General features: G+C 44.6%; 2 protein-coding genes across 3 annotated transcripts in view; one reads left to right on the forward strand and one right to left on the reverse strand.

Annotated features, from left to right (window-relative positions):
- Positions 1 to 9,473, reverse strand: part of igfbp6b (insulin-like growth factor binding protein 6b) — an 89,234-nt gene extending 79,761 nt beyond the window's left edge. The window contains exon 1 of the mRNA XM_046366026.1: positions 9,134 to 9,473. The gene's annotated coding sequence lies outside the window, so the exon portion shown is untranslated. The remainder of the gene's footprint in view (positions 1 to 9,133) is intronic.
- Positions 1 to 15,550, forward strand: part of spryd3 (SPRY domain containing 3) — a 98,897-nt gene that overhangs the window by 73,784 nt on the left and 9,563 nt on the right. For both annotated transcript variants that reach the window (XM_046366022.1, XM_046366023.1), the window contains exon 8: positions 12,075 to 12,132. In XM_046366022.1, the coding sequence (XP_046221978.1) occupies positions 12,075 to 12,132 (58 nt within the window). The remainder of the gene's footprint in view (positions 1 to 12,074; positions 12,133 to 15,550) is intronic.

Here is a 15,550-nt window from a genome sequence, read left to right on the forward strand (position 1 = left end):
CACATTGACTCTGTACCGGAACCCCCTGTATATAGCCTCCACATTGACTCTGTACTGGAACCCCCTGTATATAGCCTCCACATTGACTCTGTACCGGAACCCCCTGTATATAGCCTCCACATTGACTCTGTACCGGAACCCCCTGTATATAGCCTCCACATTGACTCTGTACCGGAACCCCCTGTATATAGCCCCGCTATTGTTATTTACTGCTGCCCTTTAATTATTCGATTTTTTTTCTCTTACCTTTTTTTTGGGGTATTTTCTTAACTGCATTGTTGTTTAAGGGCTTGTAAGTAAGCAGTTCACTGTTGTATTTGGCGCATGTGACACAATTTATTTACATTTTTGAGTTGATATAAACAATCTGTGTGCCTCTACTTGGTTAGCTTGTGGAGCTAATGCAAGTCTTCGTGTTTCAGGCAAGTTTACTCAACATATTAATTTGACACCAATTGCCCTGGTGCCAACCAGATCTGCCATCCAGATTTGAAATCGTTCAAATACCCTGAGGATTTACTCGAGCCTGCACGGAGTGGTAGATGGAAGGGTTTTGCACATGTCCATCAAAGTAGAGGATAAAATAAAGGAAATTAAACATAGGCACTGATTGTGGTATGCTGCTGCTGACCTGATAACATAACAACAACCGCATAACACAATAATAAGCTTGATTAATAATAAAGTGTGTGTGTGCATTTCAATGAGTGTCTATGTATGACTATTCCTGTAGGATGTGCATGAGTTTGTCTCTGTTGTGATTGGCAGTAGGTGGTGGTATGCACATCGAATTGAGTGAAGTAGTACATACTATTTTTTTTAAACTTTATGTTATTGCATGATTGGTTGAATTGCTAACATTGTTTATGAAAAGGTTGTTACTCACCAGCGGGTTAATGTAGTAAGTTACGTTTACTGTTCAACATTTTATTGTGTTTACCGGCAAGTTATTGCATTTACTGGGTTTATTACATGAAAAGTTATTACATTTACCATGGTTACACAGCCTTTGAGATTGCGCAACCACTTAATCTCTCCCGCCATACAATCAATGTAAATCTGATACTGTCAAGTTCAAATGTAACTTTGTGTGTGGAGGGTACTGTAGGTCATCCGCTTTTGCGGGCCAGTATTCCTTTCATTCGGGCCAGTAGCTTTCAATTGGCACTGGCCCAGTGTGCCCCTGGCAAATTAACTTGAATGTCAAACACTGCAAAGGCGTGCTAATTTAAAAGATGGATAGATGTTATTAGCCTGGTTCTGTATGGAATGCAGGTACATTATGGGTCAGAGGTCAGGTTATTGCCACCAGTGGAAAAAGTTGGTTCTAGAACCCTGCCAGAAGGCGGATGACTAGTTTGGGAAGTATCGAATCACTGAAGCTTTAGCTCCGCAGCAATATGATTTTAGATACCAGGTAAAGGCACACATTGTTAATATGTTTGTTTATGTATGTATTTGTGTGTTGGGGGGAGATGTAATCTATGATCTCCCCTTCCTAGACGTGGCGCTACCTCTACTCTCGCTCTCCTTCCTCTCTCTGCAGATAAGAGTTTAGATGTATGTGTGCTGCTTGGAAGCACTTCAGCTTTCATCCGGAGATACACACTGGTTGGTTGCTAAGGTGCAGGACAAGGAGAGAGCTCTTGCCCTGAGTGGGGTGGCGAGGTGCAATCAGTGGTGCCTGCCTGAGCAGCCATGGCGTGCGTGTGTGTGCGTGCCGTTATCTTGCTGGCTGGCCTTCCGTTCCCATCCGTTCCCCGTCGGCCCTTTCCTCTGCCCTTTTCCTTCCGTCCCCGCGGGCTGTTTCAGCCCCCCCCCACTGTGTGTGTATTTATTAGGATCCCCATTAGCTACTGCCAAAGCAACAGCTACTCTTCCTGGGGTCCACATAAAACATTACATATACAGTACATAATATTAATAGACAAGGACAGAACTACATATATTTCAAATGATCGTTTCATACATTTATGCCTTGGCATTCCATGCATCATGTTCTCATTATAACAGCAACACCGCAGCCATTCATTTTCCCATATATTGTGATCCCTTGCTCTACTGTTACAGTTGCTTTGTCTAAGCAGGTCCTGATATCCTAATCTCACAGCACCAGTTGTTCTGTAAATACCTCACAACAACTTTGTCATTATGGGGTATTGTGTGTAGATGTGTTAGAGAAAGAAATGTTATTTTTTATTTTTTATTATTCAGACTGTAACACAACACAATGTGGAATAAGTCAAGGAGTATGAATACTTTCCGAAGGCACTTTACAGAGTCATTGAACATTGGTAACTTTAATAATGTTTACATACTGCTTTAACTACTTTATATCCATTTACCACAGGAGGTTGGTGGCACCATAATTGGGGAGGATGGGCTTGTGGTAATGGAGCAGAATAAGTAGAATGGTATCAAATGCACTGAACAAAAATACGAACTCAGCAGGAAACAATTTCAAAGATTTTACTGAGTTACAAGGAAATCGGTCCATTGAAATAAATTCATTAGGTCCTAATCTATGGATTTCACATGACTGGGAATACAAATATGCGCTTCTGTTGGTCACAGACCTGTAGGGGGTGGATCAGAATAGCAGTCAGTATCTAGTGTGACCACCATTTGCCTCATGCAGTGTGACACATCTCCTTCACATAGATTTGATCAGGCTGTTGATTTTGGCCTGTGGAATGTTGTCCCACCTCTCTTTGTGAGCTGTGAGAAGTTGCTGGATATTGGTGGGAACTGGAACGCGCTGTCGTACGATGCAAAGTACCCCAAAACTGCTCAATGGGTGACATGTCTGGTGATTATGAAGGCCATGGAAGAACTGGGACATTTTCAGCTTCCAGGAATTGTGTACAGATTTTTTTATTTATTTTACCTTTATTTAACCAGGCAAGTCAATTAAGAACATATTCTTATTTTCAATGACTGCCTGGGAACAGTGGGTTAACTGCCTGTTCAGGGGCAGAACAACAGATTTGTACCTTGTCAGCTCGGGGGTTTGAACTCTCAACCTTCCGGTTACTAGTCCAACGCTCTAACCACTAGGCTACGCTGCCGCCCCAGATCCTTTTATTGCAGCTGATGAAACATGTTTTTACATCTTGAGTTAATATATTTGTTCAGTGTACATCAAACACACAGTTTCCATGTGTTTGATGCCATTCCATTTGCTCCATTTCTGCAATTATTATGAGCCATCCTCCCCTCAGCAGCCTCCTGTGTTATGTACTGTATTCGAGTCAGGGCTTATCCTGTATACCTACTACTGCTGTACACACATTTTCTATTACCATACTCTCTATACACACCATTTACATACAGTGCATTCGGAAATTATTCAGACCTCTTGACTTTTTCCACATTTTGTTATGTTACAGCTTTATTCTAAAATGGATTAAATGATATTTTTTTGCTCATCAATCTACACATAATACCCCATAATGAGAAAGTGAAAATAGATTTTTGGAAATATTTAGCTAATTTATAAAAAAGCAAAAAACCGAAATAGCTAAGTATTCAGACCATGTGCTATGAGACTTGAAATTGAGCTCAGGTGTATCCTTTTTCCATTGATCATCCTTGAAGTGTTTCTACAACTTGATTGGAGTCCATCTGTGGTCAAATCAATTGATTGGACATGATTTGGAAAGGCACACACACATGTCTATACAAGGTCCTACAGTTGATAGTGCATGTCAGAGCAAAAACCAAGCCATGAGATCGAAGGAATTGTCCGGCGAGCTCCGAGACAGGATTGTGTCAAGGCACAGATCTGTGGAAAGGTACCAAAAAATGTCTGCAGCATTGAAGGTCCCCAAGAACACAGTGGCCTCCATCATTCTTAAATTAAAGAAGTTGGAATCACCAAGGCTCTTCCTAGAGCTGGCTGCCTGGCCAAACTGAGCAATCGGGGGAGAAGGGCCTTGGACAGGGAGGTGACCAAGAACCCGATGGTTAGTCTGACAGAGCTCCAGAATTCTTCTGTGGAGATGGGAGAACCTTTCAGAAGTACAACCATCTCTGCAGCACTCCACCAATTAGGCCTTTACAGACGGAAGCTACTCCTCAGTAAAAAGCACACTACAGCACACTTGGAGTTTGCCAAAAGGCACCTAAAGGACTCTGACCATGAGAAACAAGATTCACATCTGGAGGAAACCTGGCACCATCCCTACGGTGAAGCATGGTGGTGGCAGCATCATGCTGTGGGGATGTATTTCAGCACCAGGGACTGGGAGACTAGTCAGGATCAAGGGGAAAGATGAACGGAGAAAAGTACTTTAAAAAAAAAAAAAAGAACCTGCTCCAGATCGCTCAGGCCCTCAGACTGGGGTGAAGGTTCACTGGACTTGATCCCAATTGAGTTCAGCAATGCTCCCCATCCAACCAGACAGAACTTGAATGGATATGCAGAGAAGAATGGGAGAAATTCCCCGAATACAAGTGTGTCAAGATTGTAGTGTCATAATCGAGGCTGTAATTGCTGCCAAAGGTGCTTCAACAAAGTACTGAGTAAAGGGTTTGAATACTTATGTAAATATAATATAGTTCAGTTTTAAAAGAGTACCTGGTTTTACTTTGTTTAGATTGATGAGAAAAAAAACTATATTCAATCCATTTTAGAATAGGGCTGTAATGTAAAATGTGGAAAAAGTCAAGGGGTCTGATTACTTTCCGAATGGACTGTATATATTTATTTTATATACAATTTTGCCGTGGGGTTTTGTATTGTGTATTTCAATAATGTATTCTTCAACACGGCTCATTTGAATATTTGACAAAAGATTGAAGTGCCTTTTGAACAGGGTATGGTAGTAGATGCACCGGTTTGAGTGTGTCAAGAACAGCAACGCTGCTGGGGTTTTCACACTCAACAGTTCCCCATGTATATCAAGAATGATCCACCACCCGAAGGATATCCAGCCAACTTGACACAACTCTAGGAAGCATTGGAGACAACATGGGCCAGCATCGCTGTGGAACGCTTTCGACATCTTGTAGAGTCCATGCCCTGACGAATTGAGGCTGTTCTGGTGGCAAAAGGTGGGGTGCAACTCAATATTAGGAAGATGTTCCAAATGTTTTGTACCCTCCGTGTACAGTACCAGTCAAACGTTTGGACACACCTACTCTTTCCAGAGTTTGTCTTTATTTTTACTATTTTCTACATTGTAGAATAATAGTTATGAAATAACACGTATGGAATCATGTAGTAACCAAACAAGTGTTAAACAAATCAAAATATTTATATTATGTTTGAGAATCTTCAAAGTAGCCACCCTTTGCCTTGATGACAGCTTTGCATATCCCATTACAAAGCAAAAACAGGCTTTTAGAAATGTTTGCAAATTTATAAAAAACAAGGACATTCAGAGACTTGTCTCTCCTGCATTGTCTTGACTGTGTGCTTTGGGTCGTTGTCCTGTTGGAAGGTGAACCTTTGCCCCGGTTTGAGGTCCTGAGCGCTCTGGAGCAGTTTTTCATCAAGGATCGTTCTGTACTTTGCTCTGTTCATCTTTGCCTCGATCCTGACTCGTCTCGCAGTCCCTGCCCCTGAAAATCATCCCCACAGCATGATGCTGTCACCACCATGTTTCACCATATGGATGGTGCCAGGTTTCCTCCAGATGTGATGCTTGGCATTCATGCCAAAGAGTTCAGTCTTGGTTTCATCAGACCAGAGAATCTGGTTTCTCATGGTCTGAGAGTCCTTTAGGTGCCTTTTGGCAAACTCCAAGCGGGCTGTCATGTTAATTTTACGGAGGAGAGGCTTCTATCTTGTGCAACTACCATAAAGACCTGATTGGTGGAGCAATGCAGAGATGGTTGTCCTTCTGGAAGGATCTCCCATCTCCACAGAGGAAGTCTGGAGCTCTGTCAGAGTGACCATCGGGTTCTTGGTCACCTCCCTGACCAAGGCCCTTCTCCTCAGATTGCTCAGTTTGGCCAGGCAACCAGCTCTAGGGAGAGTCTTGGTGGTTCCAAACTTCTTCCATCGAAGAATGATGGAGGCTACTGTGTTATTGGGGACCTTCAATGCTGCAGAAATGTTTTTGTATCCTTCCCACACAATCGAGTCTCGGAGCTCTACGGGCAACTCCTTTGACCTCATGGCATGGTTTTTGCTCTGACATTCACTGTCAACTGTGGGACCCTATATAGGCAGGTGTGTGCCTTACCAAATCGTGTCCAGTCATTTGATTTTACCACAGGTGGACTCTAATCAAGTTTTCAAAATTCAAACTTACAATGTTTTCATTTCATTATTCTTTTTTATGCTTGAGTACGATTGCCTACTGTTCGTTGTTAACATTTCCTGCCCATGTTTTCCCACTTTGCCAATGAAGTAATCATTAAAATAATTGGCAACATCAAATTGTTTTGTGATGTATAAGCCATCTGATTCAATGAAAGATGGAGTTGAATTTGTATTTCTGACAACTTGATTTAAAGTAATCAAAAGTTGTTCCACTATTCTTCATGTCATTGGTTTCATAATACAGTTTTTTTGTTGTTTTTGTTGAGTTTAGTCACATCATTTCTCAATTTGCAGTAAGTCCTCCAGTCAGATGTGCAGCCAGACTTATTAGCCACTCCTTTTGCCCCATCTCTTTCAACCATACAGTTTTTCAATTCCTCATCATCCATGGAGCCTTAACAGTCCATTTCATAACATTATCAATAATTGGAAAAAGCTATTTCATAAATTCATGAAGTGCAGCATCTGGATGCTCGTTATTAATCACATCAGACCAACACATTTATAATGTCGTCCACATAAGTCACAGCAAAATCTTTTGTATGATCTCTTATATACTATTTTAGGCCCAGCTTTTGGAACTTTCCTGGATGTAGCCACTATATTGTGATCACTGCATCCAATGGGTACGGATACAGCTTTAGAACAAAGTTCTACAGTATTAGTTCAAATGTGGTCAATACATGTGGATGATCTTGTTCCTGTAATGTTTGTAAACACCCTAGTAGGTTGATTTAAAAACCTGGACCAGGGCCTCCCGGGTGGCGCAGTGGTCTAGGGCACTGCATCGCAGTGCTAGCTGTGCCACCAGAGACTCTGGGTTCGAGCCCAGGCTCTGTTGCAGCCGGCCGCGACAGGGAGGTCCATGGGGCGACGCACAAAATTGGCCTAGTGTCGTCCGGGTGAGGGAGGGTTTGGCCGGTAGGGATATCCTTGTCTCATTGCGCATTAGCGACACCTGTGGCGGGCCGGACGCAGTGCACGCTAACCAGGTCGCCAGGTTAGCGTGCACTGCAATGCAATCTCCATAGACAAACATTGACAGTAAAGTGTTTCCTCTGACACATTGGTGCGGCTGGCTTCCGGGTTGGATGCGCACTGTTTTAAGAAGCAGTGCGGCTTGGTTTGGTTGTGTTTCGGAGGATGCATGGCTTTTGACCTTCGTCTCTCCCGAGCCTATACGGGAGTTGTAGCGATGAGACAAGATTGTAACTACTAACAATTGGATACCACGAAATTAGGGAGAAAAGGGGGTAAAAATAAAATAAAATAAATAAAAACTGAACCAGATTACAGGCATTGAGAAGCTTCCTCTTGAGTGGACAGTCAATATTCAGGTCCCCAAGAAAGTAGACTTCTCTGTTTACCTCACACAAGCATTTCACGCATACAGTATGTATGCAGAGGTATGTGGACACCCCTTTTTAAAATAGTGGATTTAGCTATTTCAGCCACACCTGTTGCTGACCGGTTTATAAAATTGAGCACACCGCCATGCAATCTTCATAGACAAACATTGACAGTAAAATGACCTTACTGAAGAGCTCAGTGACTTTCAATGTTTGTGCCACTGCCATAAGATGGCATCTTTCCAACAAGTCAGTTCATCAACTTTCTGTCCTGCTAGAGCTGCCCCCGTCAACTGTATTGTGTGCTGTTATTGCGAAGTGGAAACGTCTAGGAGCAACAATGACTCAGCCACACAAGCTCACAGAATGAGACTGCCGAGAGCTGAAGCACGTAGCGCATAAAAATTGTCTGTCTGTCAGTTGCAACACTCCCAACCCGAGTTCCAGACTGCTTCTGGATTCAACGTCAACACAAGAACTGTACATCATCTGACAGTCCTATGGATGAATATGGGTTTTGCGGATGCCAGGAGAACGCCACCTGCCCCAATGCATAGTAAAGTTTGGTGGAGGAGGAATAAGGATCTGGGTCTGTTTTTCATGGTTCGGGCTAGACCCCTTAGTTCCAGTGAAGGGAAATCTTAATGCTACAGCATACAATGATTTTCTAGACAATTCTTTGCTTCCAACTTTGTGGCAACAGTTTGGGGAAGGCCCTTTCCTGTTTCAGCATGACAATGCCCCCATGCACAAAGCGAGGTCCATACAAAAATTGTTTGTCGAGATCAGTGTGGAAGAACTGGACTGGCCCGCACAGAGCCCTGACCTCAACCCCATCAAACACCTTTGGGATGAATTGGAGCTCCGACTGCGAGCCAATGTTTATTTTTTTCCCGTATGTGAAACTTTTGAAGCTCTTCTGCAGTTTTAACAGCTCCTTGTAGCAGTATTTTTGTTGCTTTAAAAGACATGCGCAAGCTAGACACTGTCCTCTTCTTTGTTTGGCATGGTTATCGTTGGTGTACCACATACTGTAGGTCCAGCCAGGTCAGGTTAATGTGTGTGTGTTTACTATGGCCTGACCTATCCCTGTGGCTGTGTCTCTGTGTCCTCACTGCCTTTGCAATGCTCCCTGATGCAGAACCAGAGCCTTTTAACATGTTGACTCTATCTGGCTGAACAAAGGAGCTGATAGCGAAAGCCAAGGCCTCTGTCTATCTGGTTTACTGTAGCAGCAATATAATAGACAGGGCACACACACACACACACACACACAGGCTGTTGTTCTATTCATTCCCATCAAGTGCTGATCTCTGATCTCCATCTCTTTGCCCTGGTATTTCACGATGTTGGTTTTTACACGATGACAAGGGGTTACACAAACAAACCTGCATCACCACCACTCCTTATCCTTACCTCTCTCTCTCTCTCTCTCTCCTCTCTCTCTCTCTCTCTCTCTCTCTCTCTCTCTCTCTCTGAGGGGTTGTGGGCACACACACAAACACACGCTCACCTGGCTTCTCCTGCAGTAATCCCTGTGGTGATATTTATAGCCGGGGACTCAGAAGAGAGATGAGTATCTGCCTCCATGAATCCAACAGGGGCCCGGCCAGGGAAGGCCAGCATCTCTGCAGCTCCAGCTTGTTGACTCTGTCACAGTGTGGAAATGCAGGCTAGCTCCAATGCCACTGATAAAGCCCCTGAGGATCAGATAGAGGTCTGCTATGGACAGACAGAACGCTACTCTTTGTTGTTCTTGGAAGCAGCTTAGTTTTAGACTAATGGCTTCTGCAGAACATTGCGATCCAAAGTTCATGGTGAAGTAGTAGACCGAGGTTCCGGGGGTTAACAGATTTATACCGTCCACGATATGTTGTGTGTGAACAAACGATACGCTTCAAATTAAGTTACTGCTGCTTTAATGGGGGCGGCAGGTAGCCTAGTGGTTAGAGCGTTGGGTCAGTAACCGAAAGGTTGCTGGATTGAATCCCAGAGCTGAAAAAGTACAAATCTGTCATTCTGCCCCTGAACAAGGCAGTTATTAACCCACTGTTCCCCGATAGGCAGTCATTGTAAACAAGAATTGGTTCTTAACTGACTTGCCTAGTTAAATTTTAATTTAAAATGTTTTTTAAATCAATAAAAATGATTGCTCAACTGAGTACCATAATATGTCAGAAAACATGCCAGTCAGAAAACAACATGATCAAGTAGCTGGCAGAGATCCACTGGTTTGGGAATTAAACTGTGCTAAGACACAGGTCTGTGGTTTCACTGTGACTTGACTGTAAATCCATCACTTTACAATCCATATGAATTAGATGAACAGATTCAGTGAGCCCAGCGCTCCTTTTGGCTTTCACCCTCAGTCTCCGTCCTACATGGCATCCTATTCCCTAATATTGTGTACTACTTTTGACAAGGGTCCATAGCCTCTACTGGAACAAAACCCCAAACAATCCGAGCTTAGCGTTGTCATCCTGGAGACGGGGCCAGCCAGAGAGATTCCAGGGCTTGTGGTTGAAAACGGGAAAAGAAAGAGAGTAGATATGGCTTGGAGCAGGAGCTGCAATCCTGCTGGTCCTCCGTGTCTTTCCTCTGCTCTCTCGCTCGCTTCCTTCTCCTGCTCTTCACCTCTCCTCCACCCTCAGTGAGGCTGTCGGATAGACTGACCCCGCCATGGCTTCCTCTCACTGTCTCATCTGACCTAATGGAGAGGCCACAGACAGCTGCTTCATCGAGTCAGATGAGACAGCGAGAGGAAGCCATGGCGGGGTCAGTCTATCCGACAGCCTCACTGAGGGTGGAGGAGAGGTGGAAGAGCTGAAGGCCCATCATGGCATCTTTCTCACCTGTGTAGAGATCACTAGACAGTGGCTTTGTCCGAATACCCGTACTTGCATTCTAAATACAGTATTACGCATTTTGGGTGTAACAACACATAATATTGAACAATATTATGTGACACACATTTTGTATGCTTTAAATGCCCGGATGTCAAACTCTTTGCAGCTTTTCATCTAGTAGAATTCGCTGCACATTATTGAGGAAGAGAATCGTCTCCTGAGACTTGTGTGTTTGACAACAGCTGATAATCATCTGAGGGGACGCGCTGTACCAAAATGAACGAACGGCGGGAATCAATGCAATTGCGCGTTCTATGAGTCTAGTATGCTGATACTTGTGGCTTACTGCGTTAGTTTTTACTAAACAGTACTTTCTAAATAGTGTGTAGCGCGATTAGTACGCAGTATGCAGTTTCAGGAAGTAGTAGGCAAGCCAGATTTCAGACACGGCCTGTGTCTGTAGGTACACTCATCTCCACTGAAGTGTGGTCCATTTAAGTAAAGGGTTGTATTAGTTTTCTTAACCGCTTCTACAATCAATAATGACCTGTTGTCACGATCGTCGTATTGAGGAGACCAAAGCGCAGCGTGATGTGAATACATCCCTTTAATGATAGATAAAAACAAACACAAAGTACACTAAATAAACAAACAAAATATCAAAATGAACATGACCGCTATAAATACTGCGTGCAAACATGCAACATCACATAAGCCACAATAAGCCACGAAATACCCAAAGAAGATGGCTGGTTCCCAATCAGAGACAACGATAAACAGCTGCCTCTAATTGAGAACCAATTTAGGCAACCATAGACATACATAAACACCTAGATGGTAAACAACCCCATAAACCTACAAAACCCCTAGACAGTACAAAAACACATACATCACCCATGTCACACCCTGACCTAACCAAAATATATAAAGAAAACGAAGAATCAGAGCGTGACACCTGTTACATGTTTCTGGGGTTTATTTATTAGCAATTCTGCTACATGGATGATGATCAGCAGAAATGTTTTTTTTTTTTTAATGCAGAATGAAAAGGAGTTGTGTTCCTCTTTGGGCTGTGGACAGTTGGCTCTCTACTTATGGAGATTGAGTAAACCCGTAGAGCAAAAAACATCTCTGGTGATTAACTCGCTGAGTCGTGAGTCACACTGACTCTGATCTAATCCAAACCTTACTTGGCCCTCTTTTATTGTTTCTGTTGGCATGGAGAACCTGTATAGAAAATATGTATCCTCTATGTGTACTTTTAGTGTGCACCACTGTGGCAAAAAACACTGGTTTGATTTGAGGGAGAAAATGTTTAATGAGTGTAGGTATCAGACACCATCACTTTACATAATAAATCAGCCAGATTAATAACAAAGCAATACAATTATATATTACAATCAGCAAGAATATAAAAAGTACTCTTAACGAACACTAACCAGCTGACAGACTAACCAGGGGAGTACACTGGACAAAGAAATATGTGGGAACACACAAAAGCCAATACAAGTGTTTGTTTTGCAGGCCTGTGGGGAAAAGTTATGTCTTTTAGAGAGGACTTGAATGTGTGTAGTGAGCTGCGATTGTAACTTGTGTGTCTGTCTTTAGGACTACCCCAAGAACAGACACCCGGGCTGGAGCCAAGGCTCAGTGGCTTATCACGCAGGTGAGACTTGGTGCTCTTCATCACATTCTCTCTGTGCTCTTCGTCAACATTACCCTGTGCTCTTCGTCAACATTACCCTGTGCTCTTCGTCAACATTACCCTGTGCTCTTCGTCAACATTTCTCTGTGCTCTTCCTAACTTGTTTTCTGTCTTGCCTTTTTCTCTCCTCTCCTGGCCTGTCTTGCTTACCGGTTAGCTCATTCCCTGAGTATGTGGGTTCTGATGGATCACAACTGTTTCCTTTGCATCTCTCTGACACACACAGTTCCAAACCCAGCATCTCTGGGCACCATCTAAGCTGGAGGGGGCCAGGGCAGATAGAGTAGGATCACGCAGGGCGATAAAGAAGAGAACGGCGAAACGTCTGAGGTTAGAAAGGGGGGTGATATCTCATTCCTCGGGGAGAGATCTCTCCTTCTCCAATCAAGGAATCAGTTGCAGTTATCTTGCTACGGTTGTATAACTGCTCAGTGTGGCCCTTTGTGAAGACAGGCCCTGTTGCCGACTGCTGCTGTCGCTCGGTCTCTAGGGATCTGCCATCCCAAAGCCTCCGGCATCCCGCCGCTATCGATCACTGAAGACTTATCACTGTTGATTAGCTACCACGGTCTGCTGCTGTATCAGCGCTAGAGGGAATGTATAATGGGGGCACTGAGGGTTGTCTACAGAGAGGCCAGTCGCAAGGACCTCGTTGTTAAATCCATCATCGTTGATGGGCTTGAAGGTATCAGCCAGATGGTGTGTCTGAAATGGTTCAAAGGTAGCCTGCATCCTATTCCCAAATGACTATACAGTGTAGTGCATGACGTTTGACTAGAGTAATCTGCTAGCTGTCCTAGTCTGCCTCCCAAATGGCACCCTATTTCCTAGTGCACTACTTTTGACCGGAACCCTCATGGGCCCTACAAAGGAAATGGGGTGCTATTTGGGATGCAACCCTAGGAGGGCTGGAGATGATACAGTCAGTGCTGACTGGGGGATTGGATTGGATTGGGGGACCACAGTCAGTCCCGTTGGGTTCTGTATGTGGGCTCCCGCTCTGGTTTGGCTGGCGTGTGGAAGACTCCACAAGAATTTGCATGCCCAAGCACAGTTCCCCATTAATCTTATTTGTTAGAGACAAAAATGATATATGTGGTTTTCCACACTGTTTCTGAGGTTTGCCTTCCCATGCTTGGGTTCACGTACAGGCTCCGTCCAGCTCCTTCAGTCTACATCAACATGACTCCTAGTACCTCATAGGCTGTGTCCCAAACGTGACCCTATTCCTTACATCTGGTCAAAAGTAGTGCACTACGTAGGGAACAAGAGCCCTCTTAGAACCTCTTAGTTATATCCTCGCCAGCCAGCCAGCCAGCCATCCATTCATCCAAGCAAGCCTTCAGCACAGTCAGCAGCGCAATAGCTCAGGACTTCACAATATGCACACACAAGACAAACTAGTATCTATGTACGCAATAATAATAGGGAAGGCTGATTGTTCAATGTGTGTCTTTTGCCTTACTGAGTTTTGAGAGAGGTTACTTCTTGCTGTTTAGCTTTTTTTACAGACACAAAAACAGTGGCGGGCCAAGATGGAACACTGTGAAAAGGTACATCTGTTTGGTTTATCAACTCAGTCGTCTGTTTAGCTCATGATCATGTGTGCGTCCCGAATCGCACCCTATTCCCTATATAGTGCACTACCTTTGACCAGAGGCCCATATAAAGGGAATAGTCAGCCATTTGGGAATCAGCCATATCTGTTTTTAGGTTCTCCTCACGTTCCAGAGGGCACGTGACTGCCAGCGTATCATTTCACTCACATCAATCAAAAGTGTGACTGTTGCGATATTGGCACAGACAGTGAGAACCTCCATTCCGTGTGTTGCCACAGTGTGATGTTGCTGACTGTGTCGATGGGCCGTGGTCCATTTTCTCTGCTCTGAGCGGACCAAGGCGTAGCACCCTGTTGTGTGTGTGTGTGTGTGTGTGTGTGTGTGTGTGTGTGTGTGTGGCGTGTTGTGGTGCCCTGTTAGTAGCAGCCTGTGAGGCAGCAGCTCACCAAGCCTCATTAACCCTGTCACCTTGGCAGGCGCTACGCTTTCAGAGCACGACCCTATCGCCACTCCTCATCAGTGACTCACGCTCTGACTCAACACCAGCACGATGCCCTGCCCTACAACAACCAACACTACCTAACCTGGCTGGCACTGGCCTACCACAGAGCCAGACCTGGCATACGCCCTACCTTACCACCACAGCCTTGCCTCTTTGTCACTGGCACAGGCCCCACCTTACCCTACCACCACGGCCTTGCCGAACAGGCCACACCCTACAACACCCTACAACCACCATAGCCACATTTGAACAATGAAGACCTACTGTATGTATCTTCTAGGTCAGTGGCTGTGGTGTTAAAGTCCATGCACATATTCTAGATGTTGTTGTTGAGTCAAAGTTCCCTGGGCCAGGCCAGGGAGGGATTCAGGGAAGCCCCTGTGTTTTCCAGACATACATACCCTCCTATTATGAACGCCAAGGGGCCCTGTTCTCTCGTTCACACCTCTTTTCCTCCATCCCTCCGGTCTTCAGCTGTCTTCCAGCCAGGTGTCAGCCAGATTTCCTGGCCTGGCGAGCTGGTGTCTCAGGTGCCAGAAGCCTTGCCTTCTCTAGCCTGAGCCATTTCTTTATCCACGCTCCACACTGCTATTTTTAGCCACCCTCCTCTCCTCCTCCTGCTCCTCTCTTCCCCCTCCTCCTCTCTTTCCCCGTCGTGGAACCAGTGTTTGCTGTGTGTGTTGTGACAGGGGCCCACATGGGAGCCCTAATGATAGTGTCTCCATCTCCCTCCCCGTCCGACACACACATACACACACACATACACACACACACACACACACACACACACACACACACACACACACACACACACACACACACACACACACACAATCTCAGATAAAGATTGTTTAAACAGTATCCTGAGCCGAGGACGGCTCCCATGACAACTCCACAAATATTTACCAGAAACCAGCCGCAGCGCACCGTGGAGGATCATGTCTGCAGGCTACCTTTTTAGTGTTTTTCAATCTTTTTTTATTGTTCTCTTTCTCTCGTGTATGCACACGTGTGTGTGTGTGTGTGTGTGTGTGTGTGTGTGTGTGTGTGTGTGTGTGTGTGTGTGTGTGTGTGTGTGTGTGTGTGTGTGTGTGTGTGTGTGTGTGTGTGTGTGTGTGTGTGTGTGTGTGTGTGTGTGTGTGTGTGTGTGTGTGTGTGTGTGTGCTTTACTTCTTTCTTGTTTTGTTGTTTTTCCACCAGAGATTGGATTTGTTTTACTGAAAGAATACTGAAGTAGTGTTATGTAGGTGTAGAGGCCTGTTTGTTCCAGTGATCATGTCCCTGGAACATTCGGACGGAGGAACATTTACCCTTGGTA

The sequence above is a fragment of the Oncorhynchus gorbuscha genome, linkage group LG10 (assembly GCF_021184085.1).
Source record: "Oncorhynchus gorbuscha isolate QuinsamMale2020 ecotype Even-year linkage group LG10, OgorEven_v1.0, whole genome shotgun sequence".
Taxonomy (NCBI): Eukaryota; Metazoa; Chordata; class Actinopteri; order Salmoniformes; family Salmonidae; genus Oncorhynchus; species Oncorhynchus gorbuscha.